Source organism: Carassius carassius, chromosome 4 (assembly GCF_963082965.1).
Source record: "Carassius carassius chromosome 4, fCarCar2.1, whole genome shotgun sequence".
In the NCBI taxonomy this organism is placed as follows: domain Eukaryota; kingdom Metazoa; phylum Chordata; class Actinopteri; order Cypriniformes; family Cyprinidae; genus Carassius; species Carassius carassius.
Window position 1 is genome coordinate 9,772,737 of NC_081758.1, and position 27,231 is coordinate 9,799,967.

A 27,231-nucleotide genomic window follows, 5' to 3' on the forward strand; every position below is an offset into this window, starting at 1 on the left:
TCACTTTCTTAAACACTTAATTTTAAAGGGTTACCTCTTTAGTTTTTCTCTCAAAGATTTCTCCTAGTGTTCTGGAGGTTTTCAAATGATATAAATGAGATATATATATATATATATATATATATATATAATTTTTTTTTTGGTGCACTGTGGCTTAAATTATTATCGTACATGATCTGTACAGAATATAGTATATTTCTTTGTGAATGTACAGTTTTACATTAAATATATTTGTAAAATATATCATCATCTGCATTCAAGTTTAGGGACTTGCAACTTGAACTTCAAAAACATGGTAGTGAGTTTAACATTCGCAAGCACCAATCACATTTTCTTCAGAAAATGTAAACAATTAAACAAGAAAAACATACTGCAGTTGATAAACTGGAAGTATAACTCTTTAATGTCAATTTCAATCTTTTATACACATCTAAACAGATGCACAAAATCACACAAATCTATACAATTCATAAGTTACTTCATACTTAATCATATTAGTTTTGCTGCTAACAAGTACTGTATATATTTATATATACCCACTTACAAAATAAAGACTGAAAAAAAGACAATATAAAAAAATAAATAATATTGGAAAGCTTAAAGCTTTAAATTGTAGTTATTCTAAACGAGACCGCAGTCACTGTTAACGTTACTGTGCTCTTCAATTAGTAAAGGCTTCTTAGAAAACCTATTAAAACATATGAATATATGCCACACAAAAATACTTGTATGAAGAGTTTACTGTAGGACTCTGTATACACTGGTTCAAACTAAATACTGTAAAAAAATATGGATCAAACTATGCATTTTACACAAGCTTTAGTATAATACACGATAAATAAGTCTTTTGATTTGATTTACACAGTCGTTAAATATTCTGTTGCCACACAAACTGTCTAGGCACTTTTAACATGCACTGTGTTCCTACACAGTTCACTCGGACTGGTATAATGCATATAAACTAATTGTATTTTTTTGTTTACTGAAGTAAACAGAAATGATGAAAAGGACCAGACAGAGTGGATAAATCTCAGTGTACCCCAAAATCAATTTCTGGTATTATTTTCGTCACAATTAAGCCATACTTTAATTGGAATAAGTAAAATAAAAAAATAAAAAAATTCTGTCCAGATTAATTTTTTACGTTATAGTAATGATAAGAGTTAAGGAACATGTACTTAAACATCAAAAGAAAAATGATAAATGCAAAATACATTATTTTGAGGTAAATACATTTTTTTTTTTTAGATTCACACTAATAATGGCTTTGTTTTTGTATGACAGATCAAAAAGAGAAACAAAATAGCATGAAACATCTTTCCACAAGAGTGTAAACACAAAGTTACATGCAAAAGAAAAATGCAGACCTGACAAAAAAAGTGACCTCAGTACAAGTACCTTCATTCAATAAACCGCATCTCAATAAAGAACTATCCAAAACTTTATATTTTCATCCATATGAATATCATATGACAGGCAGAATATTCACAGCAGTAGAAAATGTTTTCAAAAGTCTACAGTCACATAGCAATGGACGCGAGAGAAAGCACTTCAAAAGGAGTGACGGCTGTTACAGTGTGATACATGAAGCTATGCTCTCCAGTCACAACATCAGTGTTCTTGGCATTCTGGGTACATGTGAATCACTCAGCTGCAGAGAGATCATCCTCCTCGGCGTAAGTGCTCCTATAGCTTCCGTTGAGATAAGCTTGAGGAGATCTGTTGTCACTACCCACAGAGCCCGAGCCATCCATGTCACTGTCATACTCGCAGTCCGCCTGCTCGTAGCACCTCTCCATCTGCAAAATCAAACCACAACTCAGGACGGGGCAAACAACACTTTCCATCCAGTAAATCTGAGCATCCCACTGGCTGCAGGCTTCATTTAAATAACCCTTTAAGAGTCAGACATAGTAAGAGTGTTAATAACCCCCAAAGTCATCATTATTTCCCATATGTAACACTGCTTAAGTATACAGTACTTTTTGTTTTTGTTTTGTTAAAGAAATACTTACAATCAGCAAGGACACTGTGAATGAAATCTGTAATCATAATAACTAATATTTATTTTTCTTGCACGCTTTTTGCACGCTAGAACATGTGTATGCTTCTGAGTATTTAATGTCCTTACCACTTGAGCCCAAGTTACTTAGTGTGTTGCAATAAATGCACACTGACAAGGCATCTAGAAGTCTGGAAGTATATAAAAATAACCATAACAACCCATGAGTTGAGTAACAAGCTGAAGTAATCAAAAAGCTCATTTGTTCTGCCCGTAAAAAACAAATTTGGTCTGCCAGTAACAGAGGGGAGGTTTGCTGAATTGCATATGTGAAAATATATATATATATATATATATATATATATATATATATATATATATTGCAGCAAAATGTTGTAATGAACTGTCATCTTTGCATTAAAAAAAAAATGTAGCATGGTTTCCATAAAAATATTAAGCAGCAAATCTTTTCAACATTGATAAGCATATTAGAATCATTTCTGAAGGGTCATGTGACATTGAATAATAATGATGCTGAAATTTCAGCTTTGCTATTACAAGAATATATTACATCTGAAAATATATTAAGACAAAACTGTAATAATGTTTCACAATATTACTGTTTTAACTACTAATAGTACTGTAATTTTGATCAATTAATGGTAAAAATAAGAGCCTTCTTTCAAAAGCATTAAAATAAATCTTACTGATCAAACTAAAAAAGATTAAGAAAATAAGTTTTCATATATTTTTTATAATATAAATGTTTCATATATATATATATATATACATATACACACACACACACACACACACACACATATATATATACCCAAATGAGTCATGCCACATAAATGCATACATATCAAGAAAACTAGTAAAACACTACAGACTGATGTCAAAAAGTTTTTCCTCAGAGGGCGAAAATGTCAAAGTAAAAAAAAAACTAGAACGGTTCACACTTCGTCAAAAGGATGTAAGATTTGGGGGAATTAGAAAAGCTTTACGGTTAAGACAGACATACAGATGGTTATCAGAGGTAGACAGGCGTGAAAAACACTTTAAAAGTCAATCTTTTGAGAGGATCAGCTGTGATCGTCTGTTCCTTATCTGTAAAAACTAGAGCAGCATGCTGATACAGTACAGCTGAGCTACATGTTGTGCAAATTATTTCAACTAAACCCCCACAGTGCACTCTTTGATATGCATGGGGAGCAATGAGTCCCTCAAAATGAGCATTAGAAGTATAGAGTCTCCATTCATCGCTTCATTATGCAGATGTAATAGCAGTATAATATAATCGTTTTAAAGCAAGTTATTAATCCAGAAAGTTGAATACATAAGAAACTGACATTGGTCGGAAGAAGACTTTTAGATATTAGCTCTTCTCCCATAACCAAACCCACAATCTGATTAGCAGCACACTGTTCTAACCGTCAGTCCACATGCCTCAAGAGATTAGCTGTACCTGGTAATGGCGTAGTTTCATGAAAACCACAACATGAATAAAATGACTGCACTTGCATGGTGCTGTTAACATTATAAGTCATAAAGTACTTAGTGCTGGTGTGAATTTGCATAACCTCAGACCAAAATCACCAATACAAAGTAATTTTGCTTGCATTTCTTAAGTAAAGCTTAAAGGTGCTGTATGTAGGATTGACACCGAGTGGTTGAACTAGGTATTGCAGTCCAAATTCAAAATATCAGAGAGGGTTTTTTCACCCGGCCCCTCCTCCTCAGAGTGGACACACACGCAGGTTGCCAGATTGATGAAACCAAAAGGAACGAGCACACTTGATGATGAATGAAATGAAATACGCTGTGTTTTCCCCCAACTGGCAACCCGGGGTGCTGAAATACAATTGGGTAAAACTGGCAGTGGGCGGGTTTCACAAACCAAAACAGGGAGTGATATTCCGGCCCAGAACACACATTTTCAAAGGAGAATAACTGACTGTAGCACTGTTTTTCAGATAAACAAGTATGCTAACTTAGCATGTTTCTTAAATATCTGCAAACATATTATGGTATTTTTATGCTTTAGTAGAGTCAAACTTACATACAGCAACTTTAATGTGTAAATGTAAATGAGCTATGTGTTTGAAATATAAATTGGACACACCAGTGATGTCTTAGCTTTATGTTCATAATCCCTGCTTTTCCTCCTGGATGTTGAGGTCTCTGTCCTTTCCCTGCTACTGTCCCATCCTTTATCCCTCTTTTTATCTTTCCTGCCTCTGAAAATGGACAGAAGAAATTACGATTTTAATAAAGAGTCTGATCGTACAATAGCGTCATACACTAATTTTCACTCTCAGTGAACCTTTTAGATGGTGACGGTGACCTGGCTCTCCGCCTTGGTGACCTGGATCGAGATCTGCTTCTTTTCTTATGGACTCTGTGAGATAAAGGAAAATAAAGATTTTTATCGAAGCACACAAGCTAACTTATATATATATATATATATATATATATATATATATATATATATATATATATATATATATATATATATATATATATATATATATATATATATAAATATAAATATAAATATAAATATATATATAAAATCCGTTTCCCCAGTAAAAATTGATCTTCAAACTAAAGCTATACATCAATATAAAACTGTATTATTATAAGACTCATTTTCACAGAATATCTTGGAAAGGCACTAAGGGAGCCCTCCCAAATACAAGACTCTAAGTAGTTCTATATTGTTCACTTCTTTGGTCACTTCATGATTCTCACACTTCCCTTTGTTTTATTTCATTTTTTTTTTTTGGTTGCAAATAATTATTTGTAAAAAAAAAAAAAAAAACAGGTGTTTTTTACTGTAAATTTATTATATTTATTTTATTTTCTTAATTTCTGATTTCATTAATTTTTTTTTTTTTGCATTGTAGGTGATATTTTGAACATGCAATGTCTGTTGCAGGTTTAATACGGACACTTTCTTCTGACCTGCTTATACTGTGGGAACATCTAGAGCCACTGTATCCTTTGGGAGGCGTCCTTCCCTTTTTGTCCCGCGGCCTCTTTTCTTCCCAATCATCGTCCTTCCTTGCTTTAGTGTCCTTGTCCTTCCTTTGGTCCCTGTGTATGAGAGACAAAACTGTTTTGAAATGTCCTTTGTAGGAACAAAACAGAATATGAGTGTAAAAAGGCTGATATGGTGGTGCAGGTTAACCTAGAATGAGATCGACTCTGGCTGTGTTTCCTTTCTCGGGAATGTGAGCGTCTCCTATGGGGCCCACGGGAGTCATTCACCCTCTGCCGGGATGTCTGGGACAGGCGGTCTCTTTAAACACCATTGATAAAATAAAGTTATGTTTCCATTGCTACAGTGAAACAAAGTACTAACATTAAAAAAGTGGAAATTATGTCCATGCATATCGAACAAGCAAAGCTCGGGTTATATCTACATTTATTTACAGTTTATTGTGTAAAGAAAAAAAAACATGCATAATGTGGGTCTTGAAATACACACTCTTAAAATCAAATGTGCACTGGCTGATCTAGCCTGAGAAATAAGCTTTTTATAACGCTATTTGAGCTAAAGTAACAACATTTATGACACAGTTGTTGTCAGATTTCAATATTAATACATTTAAATATGAAATTTAAAGTGTTAGTTCACCCAAAAATGAAAATTATGTCATTAATAACTTATCCTCATTTAGTTCCAAAACAGTAAGACCTCCGTTTATCTTCGGGACACAGTTTAAGATATTTTAGATTTAGTCCGAGAGCTCTCAGTCCCTCCATTAAAACTGTGTACACGGTATACTGTCCATGTCCAGAAAGGTAAGAAAAACATCATCAAAGTAGTCCATGTGACATCAGAGGGTCAGTTAGAATTTTTTTTAAGCATCGAAAATACATTTTGGTCCAAAAATCAGACTTTATTCAGCATTGTCTTTAAATTACTTTTTCAAAGGGTTAGCTTTTTAGTACTTTAACTACTTAACCGTGAGTAGCTTAGCAAGCTACTAAGCTTTCAGGAGTCAATGTGATAACTTGTTTACGGATGTTTGTAATCTACCTGTGACTGGATCTAGATCGCTTTCTTCGTGAATGTGATGGGGAGCGAGAGTGAGATCTGGACCCTCTGGAACATCTAGACCTACTGGATGAATGAATTTTATCATCTGGAAGAAACAATCAAAACTCAATCAAAAATCAATTACAAAAAGAAAAAACATTTTGAGAAAGCCTCACTCTGTGTGTGTGTCCAAGATAGAGAGGACAGACCTGGCTCGATAGCAGCAGCGATGGTTGACTGAGCCTCTCTGACTTTCTTCATCACATCCTCCAGCTCTTTGGCCGCAGCTTGAGGTGTGAGCTCTGGAGGCTTCACTATGGCATTATTGGAGTGGTTAATCCTAAAATGTGATTAATTACTAGTAAAATACAAAATGCTAGCACACAGATAATACAGGACACACTGAAAATCCTGTGTTAAAGAAAACTGGTAGGGTGTTGAGCATATGTAAACAGTTCAGATGAGTTCTTTTCTCAAAAAAGAAAACTCACTTTAGTGGTCTGTCACCAAACATAACTCCATTAAATGTAAGCGCTCGTGACACGGATTCCTGATCAGCAAACTCCACAAAAGCAAAACGTGTAGGTTGGGTTTCATCTCCTGCCATTCTAACAAACTTGACATCTCCCACTTGCTTGAAGAACTTGAGGAGCTGATCTGCTGTGGTGCTCTACGGGAGATTGACAGAACAAGTGCAACATGCTTGAAAGACAAAAGTGAATCGTGTCATTTTAGATGCCCAATTTTAATTACATCCATCCACCACATTTCTCATGTAGTGGCAATTATGCTGGGGTAACTTTTTTTCTTAAATTATGTCACCCCAGTTCGTTCTTCAAGTATACTGGGGCCTTAAGAACAGTGGATTCCCATTCTTCTCCCTTTTCCATCGCAAATCAGTGAAAATAAAATAAATATTAATAAAAAATGTGGAATATATATATAAAAAAAATCAAAAACAGTGCTTAATTTAAGTTAAATTGGACGTGGTGTTCTTATTGCATAGTTTTATAAATGTACTTCAAATACTCTATCTGCCACTATATAAATATAATTAATGTCTGACACTATTTGCACTTGCAGATAGCCTCTGAATGAATTCAATTCATTTTCACATACCTGTGAATTTAAATTGCCGACATACACCGTCCTCCTGATCTCATCAATTTTAGAGGGATCTACATTTCCCGTGAGTGGAGGCTGTGAAGCAATTGCATTTAGAGCCGCCACAGATGTGTCCAAACTAGACTTCAGGACCCCCAGATTAGCTAAAGGAAGACCTCGCTGTCCGCAAATAAATATAACACAGTGACAACTGACAATTTGAAATAAAATGCAGTAAATCTGTGGCATGCAGTTGAGGATGTAGATGATTTTTTTAATTATCATTTAGTAAAGGCTGGAACACATTACACAACTTTTAAATCTGAATGTGGAACACTAGGCATGATACACTTGCTGACTTTGTAAATGAAAAACTGGGTCATCGTATACTTCCAGACTCTTTTAGGTCATTGCTAACAGAACAAATTCATGTTGAAACACGTGCCTCATTACTAGGAGACAGGTAAGTAATAAAGACGTTTTTGTTTCCCATCACACACTAAGTGACTATCTGTGAAATGTGTCAACTCTGACTGCTCAAAATCTGCCAACTTCACAAACTATCACTGGCTCTTCCAAATTGCAAATCTGGGGGAAAAAACTGTGTAGTGTATTCCAGTCTTAATTTGCGAGATTGTGTTTTTACATTCTGTAGTGTAGCGGGGCTAGGAATGGGCAGAAGTCCTCCTCCGCTCATCAGGCTGGTCACTGGGGCGGCGGGGGCCAAAAGTGAGAGTGCCTTTGCCTCTTCAGGGATTTTTCCTGAAGAAAAAGAGTACTGGCATTAGAGAGGCCAATGGAGACATCTCCAGCTGCTTTACCTATGACCCAAGATTCAGAGGAGAATCCTCCAACAGCCTAGCGCTCTAACACCCACCTTGAGCATCTCCAACCCCGACCATGAACAAGCAAACAATCTCAACTAGCATAGCTACTCTCTTTTTACTATCAACACAAGACATACTGTAAACAGGATGACTTTTCCGCAAAAAGAGAGAAAAGAACATTTTGATTAGTCCTTTTCTCTCTTAAAAAAATAATAATAAAAAGATCAGAACAGAACATGTAGATAATGAGTTTAACACTCATGGTATGGGTCACCTGTACTGGAAACATATTGGTCATGAACCAATACGATATCAAGCATGGGCGCTTTTCTCCCTGGGGCGATCGTGTCGCAGTGTTGGAAAGGGTGTGCAACACAAGACAACCGTTCATGTTGGCTGCATCACACTAATAGCACATAGAACATCAGATACAGAAAAGAAGAACATTTTAAGTGTCTTTGAGAAATCCCCCCTCAAACCGTCACTCCTAAAAAGTGTTGCCTTAACAATAAAGGTAAAAACAAATCATTTTACCAAATACATCTCAGCCACTGTTGGTAAAACATACAAACGCATGCTATACAGTGACTATCGTACTATTTTTTACTTTTACAGTTTACTGGGTAAACTGACCGTTGGTTTATCTGTGATTTTGTAAATTAAAACCTCAAATGTGACTTTCAGCCACTTCAGTACTTTTCTAAAGTCAATGCTCCCCAAAACCTTGCCAATGGAGCTATACATGTGCAATGAGCTTTTAAAATAACGGTTTCATTTCTTCCCATTACAGTGAATTGAACAATTTTGCCTTGCAAAAATAACAATTCTAATCACTGTTCACTAGCATATCTGTAATTTTACTGAATTACAGATCCTACACAGGCACTGTTAGAAAATATTAGGGCTTCACGACATTGGGAAAAAATTGACATTGCAATATTTTTCTTTTTTCAGTGCTATATATCTACGGTTGTGCAGTAAAATTCACTTTAAAAATTAACCAAAAATCCCAGCGGAAACAAAGACTTAAGATGAAAATGACATATAGCCGGACATATAAACATATAACCAATAGATGGAAGCTTGCATAACTGTTTTTATTTATTTATTTGACTTTTGGGTTTATTATAATATTTCTATAGTTTGTTCCATCCTTATGCTATGTTTACACTGTCAAATAAAGCAATGACAAAAATGTTCTTTGAATTGTAAGTATATCATGTAGATCAGTGGTTTTCAACCCTTTAGGTCATGCCCCCTTTCTCTTTTGCTGTTTGATTAACATTATTAATATAAGAAATGCATATACAGTACTTATGAGAATACTCGTCAAGAGCTATTCAGACATAATTTTGTATGTATTTGCTTAAGACGTAAAACAGAACTCTATTTACCTGTGTAGGGTCCACACTAGAGGCTTAGTAACTAAAAACTAGTATGTAACTAAATCTATACATTATTCGGTTTTACCAGTTGTTCATAAGGCAGGATCTATCTAGTAGTTCCCTTTCGAGATGTCTCTCGATGTTTCATACAGCTAGCTGATGCATTGGGGAAACACCTTTCTCCTTAGAATAGTAAATCCTAACTCTACAATGGCTCTCAAGTGCATGGAAATGAGGGGTGTGGCACCCCTTATACAGCAGTGCTTTACACCAAAGGTGGATAAATGTAGTGAAAATATAAGATATATCCTTCAAACTTTGTTCTTCCTGTTTCCTGCTTCCTGTGTCCACGCAAAGTCCACCACTGATGAGCCCAACTGCCCTTACTGTGAGTCTAAAGGTGTCAGGACCCTCTACAGGAGGGTAGCCCTCGTACTCAGGGATGCATCTACTCCCCATCTGCCATCTTTCTCCTCTGCTGTTCCTCCACAGCTGCAAAGTAAGAAGCAATGGCCACTGGTTGCGGAAACCAACACTGCTGTCAGTGAGGTTATGCCGCCATAACGTCCGCGTGGTCCCTGCTCTCCAGATCAACTCTCTCCGGTGGATTTCTTGGCATGCCTGAGAAAGACTGTGACAATGCCATGTCCTCCACAGCTTTAGATCTGGAAGATTGGTTAGCCAGCCACATGGATGACTTTGACACTAAGAAGTACAGGATCTGCTGCGCATCATATCTAAGGCGGTGGAGAAGCTCAACCTGGAATGGTCCCCTCCCAGTGAACCAGTATGGAATAGACTGGATGAGTGGTTTCTTCAGTCCAGTCAATGCCATGAGGCCAGCCCACAAACACACACCCTCTTCTTCCCCAAAGTGCACAATGTGGTATCCTAGATGTGGCACACCCCATGCTTGGCTCGTTCCCACATCTACAGCTCTGCACTTGGTGGATGGTGTCAATCTGCACGGCTATTCAAAACTTCCGCCGACTAAGGAGGCCATCCCTGCATATCTTTGTTTCTCCGCGTTGCTTATGGTGAAAACTGCAGCCATACACCCCAACAAGCCCTGCCGCACCACAGCTAATATTGCTGGGAAAGCATACATGGCAGCAGACTAGGCGGCGTCAGCCTTGACTCCATAGCTGTTCTCCAAGTCTTCCAGGCGAAGATGTTAAAAAGCTTAGATTGACAAGGTCCGGATCCAGAAATATTTGGAAAGTTTTGCAGCGCCATGGATCTCACCCTGCGAGCCACTAAAATGATGGAGCAGTCTATTTGCCATGTCATGGGTAGCATGGTTGTGCTGGACATGCACCTATGGATAATCCTGATGGACATGAGGGATGCAGAGAAGGTCGTCCTTTTAAACACCCCATCAGTCCCTCTGGGCTTTTTGGCAGCTCGACTGAATACCCCACAGAACAAATCTCTGAAGCACAAATGCAATTAAGGGTGATAATGCACTTAATGCCGAAACGCACAGGTCAGACCCCTCCTGCTCCTCATAGACTAAGAGCTCTTCCTCTAGACTGTGAGCCGATACAGTTCCAAAGCCCGGCACAAAGCCAGAGCTTTCTATGCATCCCAAGGACTTGTGGCATCACCTTAACCTACCTCCAGAGCAGCACTGACCCCACATAGGGAATCTGGTCAAGGATGTCCAGACTGTTTTTTACAGCCGCTATTGTTTAGTTCCAAAAAAGGACGTGGTCTTTGCCCTATTCTAAATCTATGTTGTTTGAATCACACTCTAGCAAAATGCTCATTCAAAGTGATTCCATTGAAATAAATCTTATCGCTCATTCAAACCCCGGGACTGGTTTATTTCAGTGGACCTAAAGGATTCTTATTTCCATATCCAGACAGCCCCTAATCACAGGCACTTTCTGAGATTTGCCTTCGAAAGAGTGGTCTATCAATTTTTGGTCCTCCACTTTGGCCTATCCTTAGCTCCACACACTTTCATCAAGTGCATGAACGCAGCCCTCTCCCCTTTTCGATTGATGGGAATACGAGTAACAAACTACCTACATGGCTAGTTAATCATGGCTCGCTCAGTGAGCAAGCTTTGCACCCACAGAATTTTTCTCATCAGCTACCTCCAGTGTCTGATTTCACAATCAATATGCAAAAAGCCAGCTGCAACCCACACAAAATATTCCTTTCCTGGGTGTGAGTCTGGATTCTATCTCCATGCGAGCCCACCTGCTAACACAGTGCTCAAGCAACCTCCACGCAACATCGAGATACATCTCAAAAGGGCACGTCTCTGGTTACTGATAGTAACCTGAAAGAGGAACCGAGGTTCGGGCCATGTCACTTTCACTCAGGTCTTATTTAGTGGAAGATTCTGAGGAAAATGGCACCAAGTGCTGCATTATAAGGTGCGCCACATGCCCTAATTTTCACACGCAATTAGGCATTGTAGAGAAATGGCATTAAGTGAATCAGACTTCAGGTTTCTAAGGAGAAAGGTGTTTCCCCAATGCATCAGCAAATATAAGTTTCCATCAAAAACAATACTACAATACTCATGAATGACATCAGCCTATAGCTAAGCTATTTTTATATGTAAATAGTATTCAGAAACTGTCATTGAAATGAATAAGGATCAATAAATACTGAAAGAAAAAAAAAACAAGAAATACCATTTATTTATTATGGCTAATTTCATTTGAAATGTGCAACACGTGCTGGGGTGTTGATAAAAGAAACAAAAAGAAAGCGCTAAAAAGAAACAAAGTATGTTTATTCACATATTGTTCTCTCTCTTAATATGTATGTGAGTGTAAACATCAGCAGCATCGTCTAAAGGATTGAAGGTTGTCAGGTAAGAGAGAATTTTGATGCAGTTCACTCGGTCTGCTATTTTATTGCAACGGTTACTCCTGACCGGACGCTTCCATAAATATTTAGTTTATATGTAGAGATACGCTTCAATAAGCATATATTAGTATTGACATTTACTTCAAAACTATGCCAAGTTATAACTCGCGTACAGCTGGTTCAGCCGGAACCCTGTTGTCTAATAGACAGCTTTCTGTGTGCACGCTTCAGGTGTGCGCACACAGAAAAAAAATCCATCACAGCTTATGAGTAATTTGAGATCTATTTCGTGCCATCTTGCGCTTGAATGGCTTAAAATCTCTTTAATGTTTGATCTGACAACACATTAGAATAATAAACAGGAAGCAGCATTGCGTAATTATACTGAAACATAATGATACAACCTGCTCACCTGATTCAGCTTGATGGCTGAGCCTGTTTCTAAAGAGCAAAACATGCCAATGCTTGGCTTAATTACTGACCCCGCTAATTGTAAAATAATCTTCCACAGTTAATAAGAGTGAGCGATAACTTGATCTCGCCAAATCTGCTCTATTGTTGACTTATTAGCAGTGGGACTACCGTATTTTCCGGACTATAAGTCGCACTTTTTTTCATAGTTTGGCTGGTCCTGCGACTTATAGTCAGGTGCGACTTATTTATCAAAATTAATTTGACATGAATCAAGAGAAATTAACTAAGACAAATGAACCAATAGAAAACATTACCGTCTACAGCCGCCAGAGGGCGCTCTATGCTGCTCACTGCTCCTGTAGTCTACACTGAAGACATAGAGCGCCCTCTCATGGCTGTAGACGGTAATGTTTTCTCTTGGTTCTTGGTTCTAAATAAGTGCGACTTATATATGTTTTTTTCCTAATCATGATGTATTTTTGGACTGATGTGACTTATACTCAGGTGCGACTTATAGTCCGAAAAATACGGTAATCACATTGCCCTCTAGAGGGTGACTAAAGATTTGCTAGCTTGTATTCATAATTAATTGTGTTTATGCCTCTGAATTAACAGGTGCTGGCGTGCCCCACACGTTGAAAACCCCTGATGTAAAACTCGAGAAACCAAGCAAAGGGTGCTCTCTTTTTATAACTAAGCTTTTTCACATGAAATATCCTGATATAATCAATGACAATCAATATTTGCACTCTGTATATGCTTTTTTAATTATCATTAGGAATATATGTGAGCGTGCAGAACTCTGTAAAATTGCAAAAACAAAAATTAGTTCAGAGCACTGATCTTTACAACTGTATTATAGATCTGTGTTTCAAAGTAGATTCTGATTCACCTACAGTAAACGCCTCTGATTGGCCATTGCTTTCAACAGAGATGCCTGTGATTGGCTACAATACAGAACGCTGCAAAAACGTTGTAAATTTAAACTTTTGGTTTTGTAATTGGAAACCAGAGTTTGACGGGTGATTTTTCAGGTGAGCAGTTAAAAAACGAAAAAATTTATTAAAATATTCTTTTTTTTAATAGTGTCTTTCTTTGAGATTTCACAGGCACAAATATTTCACAAATATTAAACAATTTATTAGTACTGTATGTCTATAAAATTACAATTCTAATATTTACATCTTAATTCCTTTATTTTCAAACGCTAATCTATTAGGCTTCCATGGGAGTTCCACGCAAGTAAATGAAAACAGTTATGCACTTCACTCCAAAACCCATAGCACATTTATTTATTTCATTAAATGGCTACCTTGGCTATTTTTATATTCACACTAAGCCATATTGAAATGTCAATTTTATTTTGATATATCATGCAGCCCTAGAAAATATGCATTAAAAATACTGCAAAAGAAACCTGTTTTAACTGAAAAACTGAAGCTTTGAAAACTGAAAAACTGAAAGTCCTGATGTCAATCCAACACTGAACATGTAGCTATATTTGAGCATCAAACGACTAAAGATAATTACACTGTGCTCAAAATGAAAGTCAATGCAACTGTCTTTTAAGAATAAATTATAAAATAAGAAAAAATAAATAAGAAAAAACAAATAACAAAATAATAATTAATAAATAAGAACATTTAAGAATATTTTCTAACAAAACCTGACATTAAATTAGTTCTCTGAAGAAAAAAAAAAAAAGTATTTCAGTACTTATAATTCAGTAAAAACAGAAAATTGGTGAAGCGTCTGAATACTTTTGTGAGGCCCTGTATGGTTATATTAAATAGTGAAGGAATATATTATTTCCCAAAGTAAAACCCTCAGTAGACCAGTGGAAAGGAGCGAGAGAAAGAGATAGGAGGAAATCTTAATGCATTAGATATCAGTAAGAGCTGCCCTTGTACCGTTCAAACTTCCCTCCAACACTGGGCGGCAAGTCAACCTGGACAGCGTTCAAAGACAGGCAAAGGGGTGCAACTGTGGGATTGGGGACGAGGGACAAGGGGACAGGGAAAAAAAAAGAAACAAAAAAAGAAAAACAACACAATGAATATGCAACTCTTCTGGCAAAGAAAGAGGCAAAAAAGGGACAACATGTGAGAAAAAAAAAAAAAAGGAAATGAAAATAAAAGAAAACAAAAAGAGACAAGGCGTCCATCTCGGAAGGTTCAGCAGCTACGCTCCTGGTCACATTCCCCCCTTGAAGGCAGCGTGGGCCCCGGCGGGTATAGTGGCTTGGAAAACAAAGCCTTGAGTCAGGCTAGTGTAGTAGTGTAGCCTGGGTCACTCTAGTCATCTGATATGCACACATAATCAACACAGAAAAAACATACAGAAACCAAATTAATCAACTTAGTAAGCCATCCAGAACCAAGTCACGAGGACAAGCAATTTAGGCAAGAGGGAAGCTTAGATACCATGTTTTTCATGAATACGGATGTTTAAACATTAAAAAAGGCAACAAAAAAAGGCAAAAAAAAAAAAAAAAGTTGTTAGCCAGTGGTTGCACAGTAGACTTGAGAAGACCTCACCCTTTCACTTCATACCCTCTGCCTTCACACTCTGCTACGAATGCTCATTTCATAATCTGACTTCACTTTGCATGAAAAGGGACAAAAATAGGGCTTAAATTTTTTTTTATATATTATATTATCATTTTAATGTTTTATTGAATCAAATGATTCAAACTAGGATTCATGCTTAGTGAAAGGAGAAGCTTAACCTTCAGAAAACCCATCTACCACAGGAAGCAAAAAAAAAAAAAACTAACAACATTTCTATTTATTTATTGGTTTATAAAGTCCTCCATACCAGTGACTTTTAGTGATGTTATGCTATTGTTTCACTAGTTTTTCTAGCAATGCATCAGTTCACTGTTAAACCCCTATTCAAAAGGCAAAACCCATTTATGAATATGAACTAATGACTGTGTGCCTAATCCCTCAAGTTAGCAAAACACTAAAAGCGTGTTCACACAGTCCTGATGCTGTTATTAAACACAAAAGAATGATCTTAATCACCTCCATCATTTCCACATCCTCCAGCTCAACTGATAAACAAGTGAGCTGGTGTCACTCCACCCACCTCCACTGAACTCACAAAATAAAACACAGCTGATAGCAGTGATACCTCTGCACACAGACTCATGGTTATCATACAAATCTGGGACACAAAAACACACAAAATAATGTCAGGAAACCAATCATGGTTTGTTCTTCTCAAAAGTCTGATTTGCAGTTAGATAGTCAGTGTCTTTGTATAATCAAACACACAAATGTAACACGCATGCAAATGTACTAACCTTCAGCGCAGGGCACAACAATCAAAGCTCGGTCAATAAAAACAGTGTTGGTTAAATGTTGTGCCACACCAACACTGGAAGGCTCTCGATACTTTATGTAACAAACTTTGGATGAAAAGGAAAGCGGTGCATTGCTGAAAGAGAAGAAAAACAAGGATTTAATTCCCCTGTTTTATAAATATAGTGTAGACATAATATGGTGCATAGGACTGTGTTTTTTTCTAGCCAATAATGAAAAAATAAGAAATGAACTTTGTCAAGTCTGAGTCTATTAGGCTGATCATAAGTGTAGTTCAAATACTATACAAAATAGAGCTGTAATAAAATTAACGTAGAGGACTTCCTCTGTGGTTTAGCTGCTGTCCTAAGTTATTCTTAAAGGTATAGTCCACCCAAAAATGAAAACTCATCATTAGTCAACCTCATGTCGTTCAAAACCTGAAAGACCTTTCTTCTTCTGTGGAATACACACTCACACACACAAAGATATTTTGTAGAATGTTGCTAACCAAATAGTTTTGGTTCCCTTTTGACTTCCATTATATTTTTACAATAAATAATAAATGGTAAACCAAACTGTTTGGTTCTTTAAAACATTCTTCAAAAGTCTTCCACGGATGAAAGTCAAACAGGTTTGAAATTACATGAGGGTGAGTAAATGGCATGTTTTTGCTCTAAATATCAGTAAAGCTGAAAATCAGCTGTAAGCATGAGGCCGCAGATAATAAAGGTTGTGCTGTTTTTGCAAACAGCATTAGGATTGCGAGTCAAAGTTTTTGAACAAATCAGCTGACTGAATAATACAATGACTCATTCAATCATAATACATAAAAAACTGGAAATATTTAAATATATTGAGTCTCACAAACCACAATTAGTTGATCATTTTTATTCTATTTAATTTGAAATCAAAAACTTGTATTTTTAGTGTAGTTTTTCCAATTAAGGCTAGAGTTCTTATTTCAGTTAATGCAATTTTTTTAAACACACTGTGTTGTAGCTCAAACAATTTGACCATTTACTGCACTTTATTCTTATTATTTCCCTACCATGGCTAATGAAGAAGTAGTCTCAAAAGCACATTCACAGATAACAGCTTATTTCCACATGGGAAAATAAAGTGGCTAGAGAGCAACAGTGCCCACCCACTTTTTTGGCTGCCTTGGTTCTGTAAGTATTTTTCCCATAGGATTAAAAAAAAAAAAGACATAAGAATTATAAGCCACAAACTAAAACACCACTGCTGCATGGTGAATCCCAATACACACTTACACACATACATACATATATATATATATATATATATATATATATATATATATATATATATATATATATATATATATATATATATATATATACACAGGTCCTTCTCAAAAAATTAGCATATTGTGATAAAGTTCATTATTTTCCATAATGTAATGATAAAAATTAATCTTTCATATATTTTAGATTCATTGCACACCAACTGAAATATTTCAGGTCTTTTATTGTTTTAATACTGATGATTTTGGCATACAGCTCATGAAAACCCAAAATTCCTATCTCAAAAAATTAGCATATTTCATCCGACCAATGAAAGAAAAGTGTTTTTAATACAAAAAAGTCAACCTTCAAATAATTATGATCAGTTTTTGCACTCAATACTTGGTCGGGAATCCTTTTGCCGAAATTACTGCTTCAATGCGGCGTGGCATGGAGGCAATCAGCCTGTGGCACTGCTGAGGTGTTATGGAGGCCCAGGATGCCTCGATAGCGGCCTTAAGCTCATCCAGAGTGTTGGGTCTTGCGTCTCTCAACTTTCTCTTCACAATATCCCACAGATTCTCTATGGGGTTCAGGTCAGGAGAGTTGGCAGGCCAATTGAGCACAGTAATACCATGGTCAGTAAACCATTTACCAGTGGTTTTGGCACTGTGAGCAGGTGCCAGGTTGTGCTGAAAAACGAAATCTTCATCTCCATAAAGCTTTTCAGCAGATGGAAGCATGAAGTACTCCAAAATCTCCTGATAGCTAGCTGCATTGACCCTGCCCTTGATAAAACACAGTGGACCAACACCAGCAGCTGACATGGCACCCCAGACCATCACTGACTGTGGGTACTTGACACTGGACTTCAGGCATTTTGGCATTTCCTTCTCCCCAGTCTTCCTCCAGACTCTGTCACCTTGATTTCCGAATGACATGCAAAATTTGCTTTCATACGAAAAAAGTACTTTGGACCACTGAGCAACAGTCCAGTGCTGCTTCTCTGTAGCCCATTTCCTGCACACTAGGGCTGGGATAAACGATTATTTTTTAAACGATTAATCTAGCGATTATTTTTTTTTTTTTGATGCATCGATTAATCTAACGATTAATTTTTTCAGGCCGATTCGATTTCGATTATCTCCCCATTAATTGACTACTAACAATTTATACATGTTGATTTACATATCTGAATGAAAAAAACATGAATTCCTTAACATTGCAATATATGTTTATTGCTCTTAAAATTACAAAATAAAAGACTGACTAAGAATGCATTACTTTGCACTTGTATAGAGATAGCATTCAATAAAACATTGAAGCCTTGAAAACACATAGCTTACTGAAACAAGCTTACTGAACACATAGGGCCTAGCTTACTGAAAAAAAGTTCTTCTTTCAGATGAAAATAACAACAACTTGATGTCTAGCATTCAATAAAAAAGTTGTTTAGATACACCCAAAATACTTGTTTAGAGCAATTGAAAGAATACAGTAACCAATGTAAAGTTTAGGGCTTTAAGCTAATACAGAGAGTGCTTTTCCAAAAAAGAAAAAAGAAAAATTAACAGTGGGAGCCAGCAGCCTGTCATGTAGAAAAAAAAAATCTCCAAATGCTCCACGTGCAACTTTGGCGTTCCGCCCTTTTTCTATCGTGTCTAATGATTTTGGTTAATATGCACGAGGGAGAGAGAGAGAGAGACAGCGAGAGAGAGAGAGAGAGAGAGAGCAAGACAGCGCTCGTGTAGTTTGAAGACTGTGAGTGCGCGAGTGCGTATGAAACTTGGGTGTTTCGCCCTTTTTCTATCGTGTTTAATGATTTTGATTAATATGCACGAGGGAGAGAGAGAGCAAGAAGCGCTCGTGTTGTTTGAAGACTGTGAGTGCGCGCGCACAGCCGGGGCTCTCTCTCGTACGCGCCCTGTCAGGCGCAACACAGTCATTCTATTCTACATCACTCACCGATCAAATAAGGCTTTGACAGCCGCCAAAAAAAAAGATCAATGCAGAAAAACCCCTGGATTGGTTATATAACGTTGGACAGAATGTTGATCCGGCCATCGCGTATATTCAGCGCACATAAGGTAAACGTTTTGCAAACGTTTTTTAGAGAAATAAAAACAGGTCGACGAATCGATGCGCATATTTTGCGCATATTTTGTCGACGTCATCGATGACCTCGACGCGTTGTCCCAGCCCTACTGCACACGCCTGTGCACGGTGGCTCTGGAAGTTTCTACTCCAGACTCAGTCCACTGCTTCCACAGGTCCCCCAAGGTCTGGAATCGGTCCTTCTCCACAATCTTCCTCAGGGTCCGGTCACCTCTTCTCGTTGTGCAGCGTTTTTTGCCACACTTTTTCCTTCCCACAGACTTCCCACTGAGGTGCCTTGATACAGCACTCTGGGAAAAGCCTATTCGTTCAGAAATTTCTTTCAGTGTCTTACCCTCTCGCTTGAGGTTGTCAATGATGGCCTTCTGGTCAGCAGTCTTACCCATGATTGCGGTTTTGAGTAATGAACCAGGCTGGGAGTTTTTAAAAGCCTCAGGATTCTTTTGCAGGTGTTTAGAGGTAATTAGTTGATACAGATGATTAGGTTAATAGCTCGTTTAGAGAACCTTTTCATGATATGCTAATTTTTTTGAGATAGGAATTTTGGGTTTTCATGAGCTGTATGCCAAAATCCTCAGTATTAAAACAATAAAAGACCTGAAATATTTCAGTTGGTGTGCAATGAATCTAAAATATATGAAAGTTTAATTTTTATCATTACATTATGGAAAATAATGAACTTTATCACAATATGCTAATTTTTTGAGAAGGACCTGTATATATATATATATATATATATATATATATATATATATATATATATATATATCTATATATATATATATATATATATATATATATATATATTTAAAAAAAAAACTTTTTGACTTTTCAGTCAAAAAGAATGTTGGACGTAACAGCTTTAATGTAAAGAAGTATTACATCCCATGAAGCATTGTGAATGACATAAATGGATAACAATGGAGGAATATAAAAATAATAATTTAAATATGTTGATTTTACATAATGAAACACTAAATTTTAAGTTTATTGCAAAATAAACATTTTGCATACAAATAGTGGTCGACTGATATATCGCTGATATTCAGATTTCTTTTTTATATTGGCCTCAGCCGATAAGTCTTTCCATGTGGCCGATGTTTTTCAAAACGGATTGCAGCATTTCGTGCATTCATGCATCCTCTTAAAGACAAACCACTCTGATAGACAGTAAAATGAGCAATCGTCATTTACTTTCTAACGTGGCGCTTACGTTGTGCTAAATACAATAACACTCCGGCGTGGAGCAAAGTCTTATTCAAACGTACCATGAGACATCAGATCCACACTCCAGCGGCAGCTCCAGTGGGAGACACAGATGTGAAATGAACGAATTAAAAAATCCCATGACTGGCTCTTCCTCAGAAATGTGCTGATAAGATATATAATATTGTTCTCTGTACTTTTAAACAAGCCCGGTTTTCCGGTGGACTCAATAGCGGAAGCACTCCACAAGGGGAAAGCTGGGTCAACACGAGAACTCTGTGTTAAGTATCATCGGCGGCGTAAATATCATCGGCGTCTGGTGTAGACACTGTCTGCAGCGCTTCTCAATTCCAGTCCTCAACCCCCCAAATCCTTGAATGAATTTCCCGAAAATTAAGTAAACTTCCTCAGATTTCCCCTGCTCAGGAAGTATGGAGAAATGAACACTGTGTAGAGACCATGTCAATCGGAACACAGTCGGATGCACAGTGCTCACTTCTAACGAGCTGATTATCTGAATCAGGTGTGTTAAGAAAGAGAGACATACAATGTGCAGAGCAGGAGGGCGCGAGGAATGGAACTGAGAACCACCAGTGGTAAGGAGAGATGAAGGAGGATGATGGCCAAGGATTTGCAGATCCTCAGCACAACTGACAAACATATAATCGTGTAAAATGTGTAGTAAGTACTGCCACTCCATAATATAAACAGAGTCTGGTGATCACGAATCTCGAAATTGAAAGTGAAACTAAAAAACGATTGTGCATTCAGGGTGGGGATCACGATGCAAGCTCAACATCGTGATGTCTATCAGCCATTGGCGATGGATAATGGCATCGTCTATCGGCCCAACCTAGGGGTGGGCGATATGATATTTTTTCTATATCACGTTTTTTTGTAGAAATATCACGATTCACGATTTTATCACAATTCTTTGTCATGTTGGTTTTATATTTAGCAAGTTGTCTAAGCATTAACGCCAAACTAATTTCCCTATTATAAAGACAAAGCCTTTCAAGGTAACGAAAAAAAAGAATGTCAGATATTTAGGCCAAAGAGGATAAAAATATAAAAGATAGGCGAAGATAAAAATCTTTGTTCTTATTTTTCCCTATCATGCTTCAGAAAACATAAGAACTTAAATATCAACTGAAAACTTAAAATGCCAAAATTCATCCCATTTTAAAATCAGACATTGCATTGCCGTGAAAATGGTACATCAAAATCAAAATCAATCAAAATTTTTTTGTTCGTGAATGATAAAAATTTAAGTTTGGCTAGTGTACTTTTTTAATAACAAAGATAAAAGAATGAAAAAGATACACATTACTACTACACATAATATACAACTAAAACAAACAATGCTTTATTTTCAGGTATAATAGGTGTATTTAGCAGGAGCATTCGAAAAATTGAATGAACAAATATAAAAAAAAACACACAATATAAACTGATTCCTAAAGCAACTGTATAATTTTTTTTTTCATTCAAGAGCAGAGTGATTTTACTCTGTGTTTTGTTGTTTTATTAATGTTAAAGGAATAAATCACCCGAAAAATAAAAATTCTGTCAGCAGTCTGTCAATTGTGTCATAGTGTTTTATTTTTATACCACCATTTACTAACACAAAAGTGGGTTTAAACCTGAATGAGTTTCTTTCTTCTTCTGAACATAAACTCTATTTTGAGGGACGTGGAAAACCAAACAGTTGCTGGTCCACAGTGACTTACATACCGTATTTTTTGGACTATAAGTCACACCTGAGTATAAGTCGCATTAGTCCAAAAATACGTCATGATGAGGAAAAAAACATATATAAGTCGCACTGGACTATAAGTCGCATTTATTTAGAACCAAGAGAAAACATTACCGTCTACAGCCACGAGAGGGCACTCTATGCTGCTCAGTGATAGTCTACAGGAGCACTCAGCAGCATCTCTGGCAGCATAGAGCGCCCTCTCGTGGCTGTAGACGGTAATGTTTTCTCTTGGTTCATGTCAAATTAATTTTGATAAATAAGTCGCACCTGACTATAAGTCGCAGGACCAGCCAAACTATGAAAAAAAGTGCGACTTATAGTCCGGAAAATATGGTAGTATTTTTTGCTACAATTAAATTCAATGTGGAACGGCAACTGTTTGGTTACCCATATCAGAGACAATTTATAAAAGACATGCCACTTCCTCAATCCTAAATACAACTATATAAGGAAAACCCGTAACGGCAAAGATGGCGTTTGTATGCATATGTCCAGCCATCCTGCTGGAAAGCTAATCATCTGCTTTTAACAGTCAAGCCAGGAAACATTTAAGCCTATCGTCTGGTTTTATTGACGTATGCGCACAGTTGAGGAACCCTTGCGCATGCGTAGTAAAAGTATAACCTGTGGGGAAAAAGGTGTTTTAAACCTTATTTTGGGGCAAAGTCATCAACATTTTTCAGCGATTTTTATTATATTTTACTGCTGTTTCTATACATGCAGTTTTTATGTCCCGGTGACCAGTGAAAGTGCAGTTCTGACTCTCTGCCCATTCATTTAGATAGGAGCCTGGTCTTGTTAGTCTGAAATAGCTGCCCGGAGGCGTTGCCAAGATGGCAGCCGAGTGGCACGACTTGCCTAAAAGGACTTTGTCCAATATTTTCCAAAACATCTTCTTTTGTGTTCATCACAAGAAATTAATTAATACAGGTTTGGGACAACGTGACAGTGAGTAAATAATGACAGAAATGAAATTTTAGGGTGATCTATCCCTTTTTAATGGATGCATGTTTAATAGGCGTACTGTACCTTTAAGACCTGCACGCATCTAATAGACAGGCACATATAGATTTTTCTCTCAACTATTAACTTTCATTTTAGACATAACTAACTGAGTCTACATGTAAACCTTGTGCGTTTTGACAGTATTAGCACAAAAAAAAAATCGCCATATCGCACACCACTAGCCCAACCCTATAGTTTACCTTTTCGTGTGTTCCAGTCTATTTTTATGCACATATATGCTGATAACCAAGCATGTTATTATATGCCTCCGGGCTTGTACTATTTTTACAATGAAACAGACAAGCAAAATTAAACAGATCAGATACATCATGTCTCATGAGACATAATGTTAGAAAGGCTGCACTAAACTAAAATATATATATATTTATTTATTTATTTTTTTTACATTTTGTGTGTGTGTCTGTGTGTAGATTTTCAGCAAAAGAAAAGGAAAGGCTGCACTAATTGTTACCTCAATCATTTATATTTTTATTTATTTTAGCTTTTAATAAATATGTATGCATAATAAATGTTCATTTAGTTTCACCAATGTTCTGCATGTCTCTCATTTACTGTAATTACATTTATTATATCAGCCAATCAGATAGACCGATTTCTGATTTCTCAATATCGACATTGGCCATTAAAAATCCCATATCAGTTAACCACTATAAAATATCAAAGCAGTTTGAGAAAGTAAGAAAACTGACAATGGGTGCTAAGTGTTCTTTTGACAGTGACATATCGCAATTCTCTGATTGGTGGAGATTTTTTGCAGAATTATATAGAATACAACAGTTGGGTTGCAGAATTAAAAACATATTTTAAAAAAAAAACGATAAACCATTAAAGACAGACCTGCTGTGAGCTCCGTGGTTGTTAATCGATTGTATGCTTTTGTTGAACCCATCTATTTGCAGTATTATATTTATTAAAGGGGTCATTTGATGTTGCTAAAAAAATGTTGTCTATCTGGTGTAATGAAATGTGTTTATGTGGTTTAAGGTTAAAAAAAAACATTTTCCACATAATTTACATTATTGTTACTCCTCTATGCCCTGCCTTTCTGAAATACGTTGATTTTTACAAAGCTCATCGTTCTGAAAAGCGAGGTTTGGTCTGATTGGCCAGCTATCCAGTGCGCTGTGATTGGCCGAATACCTTAAGCGTGTGACGGAAATGTTACGCCCCTTACCATGCTGTGATACTGTATATTTTAAAGTACATTAAAACCTATAAAAAACTTTATTTTAATTCAATCATTATAATACTTCACTGTTTTGTGTTGTATTTTAAATCAAACAAATGCAGTCTTGACGAGCGTAAAAGATTTCTTTCAAAAACATTAGTAATATGTCCAAACTTTTGACCAGTACAGTACTTCTGTGCAGAAACTGTCTAGCAAAAGGTACCTGTACAACAAATAGCAGCTTTAGCTAGCTGGCACATGATACCAATTTAGCAAATTAAATTCCCAGTTTAAGTCATATTATCATGTTTAAGGCATTGGATGACTGTGTGTGAATATGTCATACTTGTCTTTCTTAAAGTGTTATGTGTGGGGTTTTTGATGCTCATGTGTGGTGTGTTTGAAGAGTATGATGTGTTATAGTGTGTTTATGGTGATGTTGCGAGTTGTGCAAGCGTGATTAATATGCATGAATGTCGTGTGTACGCATGTGAAGAATATACATGTACTGTTACTTATGTCTTGAATGTGTGCGTGGTGTGGTGTGATGCTGATGCTGTGTTGTGGTCTGATCGGTTTGTTTGGGATGTGTGTCCGATATGTATGGTTTGTTGTGACTTTCTCAGGCGCGTGGGAGAGAGCGCGTGTGCTTGTGTGTATATGTTGTTGTTGTTGTTGTTGTTGTTGTTGTGACTCACTCAGGAGGGTATAGTCGCAGCTCGTCGATGTCCCCTAGGAAGCCGAACAGAGTTCTCATCTGATCGCTGCTCACCGCCGACGACAGATTAGTGATCTGAATCACATTCGTCCCGGGCATCCCGCTCATTTCCAGACGCAGGTTCAATAATCTGAAATACAACGAGTGGTCAGAAATCGGCTAGGTTACTGGTTAAACTGGTTAGCAGGACGCGCTGCGGACAGCAGGCACAGAGGATGAGCTCTGCTTTCACAACAGCGCCGCCCGCTGGACTGGAGGTTTAAGCTACTGATTTGTGATCACTTCAAGAATAAAAAAAAAGATGATGTACTCACCCCCATGTCATCCGAGATGTCTTTCTTCCTTTAGTCGCAAAGAAATTAAGGTTTTTGAGGAAATAAAAAAACAGTATTATCTCCATATAGTGGACTTCAATGGGACCCAAGCGGTTGAAGGTAAAAGTTTCAATGCAGCTTCAAAAGGCTCTACACGATCATCCCAGCCGAGGAATACGGGTTTTACCTAGCAAAAAACTAAAAACACAAAAATGTATATACTTCTTAACAAATGCTCGTCTGATAAGATAAGACCCTTATTCCTCAGCTGGGATGACGTGAGCCTTTTGAAGATGTATTGAAACTGCAATTTAACCTTCAGCCCGTTGGGTCCCGCTGTAGTCCATTACAGAGAGAAAAATCCTGGAATGTTTTCCTCAAAAACCTTAATTTCTTTTTGGCTGAAGAAAGAAAGACATGAAAATCTTCGATGTTATGGGGGTGAGTAAAACATCAAGAAATTTTTATTCTGAATGTGAGCTAATTCTTTGTAGCAGAAATTCACCCACAACTAGGCAGTTACTTTTAGACAAGGAGCAAAATAAAAAATCACAGTTCCTAAAAAGTTCCTAAAGAACAGGGAAGCAAACATATTGCCAAATTATGACATCATTTTGATATAAAAGAAAAAACTAAAAGAAAAAAAGAAAAACCTTTTTTTCTAAATACTTTCAAAACTTTTTAACAACTTTTATTTTTTTAATTTTTAAAGGAGAAATAAATGCAAAGTCTCACGAACCCAAGGAACAACATTAAAGAAAGCCGTATGAGTTTGATTCACTAAAAAGAACCAGCTCATAAATATATATTTTATATCTAAATAAATGCTATGCAAATATCATGTAAAATTTCTATTAGCAAGAAACATTTTTTTCATCATTTGTAAATTTGAAAGGTTTTGCTCTCCACCCACCAGTAATTAACATGAACACATCTGTAGTTTAACTATTATACCCTCCTCCTACAGTTTGAATAGGCACTGTGCAGGCTTTATAGTCTATTATACAATCAAACATGACGTTTAAAAACAGTTGAATGTATTTAAAACAGTGATAATTGTTTTAAAAGTTTTATTTGTATGTCTTAATCAAGAGCACAAACTACTTCAAATTTATAACTGGAGTCATTTCTGTCATTGCAGGCAGAAAAGGAAAAAATGGAAATTGTAAAGGTAATTTCATATTAATGAAGCAGTTTTACATATAGTGTATTTTGTAATTTATAAGTCAGCTTCACTGGTATATATCAGCAGCCATATATTCATAATATATGCTCATGGTCTGCTCATTGATATTATTCATTTTATGTAAAGATCCCCCAGTAGGGAGGATTATTCATTTATTGGCTAAAATGAATTCATTGCTAATTAAAAAAGGCTCATGGCGCAAGATGCTGAAAAAATAGAGGCAACCAAACAGATGTCAATGTCACCTTTATTTATATAGCGCTTTAAACAAAATACATTGCGTCAAAGCAACTGAACAACATTCATTAGGAAAACAGTGTCAATAATGCAAAAATGAGAGTTAAAGGCAGTTCATCATTGGATTCAGTTATGTCATCTCTGTTCAGTTAAATAATGTCTGTGCATTTATTTGCAATCAAAGTCAACGATATCGCTGTAGATGAAGTGTCCCCAACTAAGCAAGCCAGAGGCGACAGCGGCATGGAACCGAAACTCCATCGGTGACAGAATGGAGAAAAAAACCTTGGGAGAAACCAGGCTCAGTTGGGGGGCCAGTTCTCCTCTGACCAGACGAAACC

At 36.7% G+C, this 27,231-nt stretch overlaps 1 protein-coding gene across 5 annotated transcripts; it reads right to left on the minus strand.

Moving 5' to 3' along the window:
* Window positions 1-1,380: 1,380 nt before the first annotated feature.
* LOC132133489 (splicing regulatory glutamine/lysine-rich protein 1-like) lies at window positions 1,381-25,377 on the minus strand. Of its 5 annotated transcripts, XM_059546357.1 has the most exons (14): window positions 15,917-16,050; window positions 15,636-15,777; window positions 14,520-14,911; window positions 8,256-8,387; window positions 7,801-7,916; window positions 7,170-7,334; window positions 6,542-6,720; window positions 6,260-6,390; window positions 6,051-6,156; window positions 5,196-5,306; window positions 4,970-5,101; window positions 4,329-4,403; window positions 4,128-4,242; window positions 1,381-1,799 (listed from the first exon to the last, which is right to left on the minus strand). In XM_059546357.1, exons 4-14 carry the CDS (start codon window positions 8,299-8,301, stop codon window positions 1,644-1,646), a joined length of 1,332 nt encoding a protein of 443 aa, XP_059402340.1. In that variant the 5' UTR covers window positions 8,302-8,387; window positions 14,520-14,911; window positions 15,636-15,777; window positions 15,917-16,050; the 3' UTR covers window positions 1,381-1,643. The 5 variants fall into 5 exon arrangements, with proteins under 5 accessions (XP_059402340.1, XP_059402345.1, XP_059402326.1 ...); XM_059546362.1 differs by lacking the exon at window positions 15,636-15,777; XM_059546343.1 differs by lacking the exons at window positions 8,256-8,387; window positions 14,520-14,911; window positions 15,636-15,777 and adding an exon at window positions 25,134-25,376.
* Between the last annotated feature and the right edge of the window lie 1,854 nt (window positions 25,378-27,231).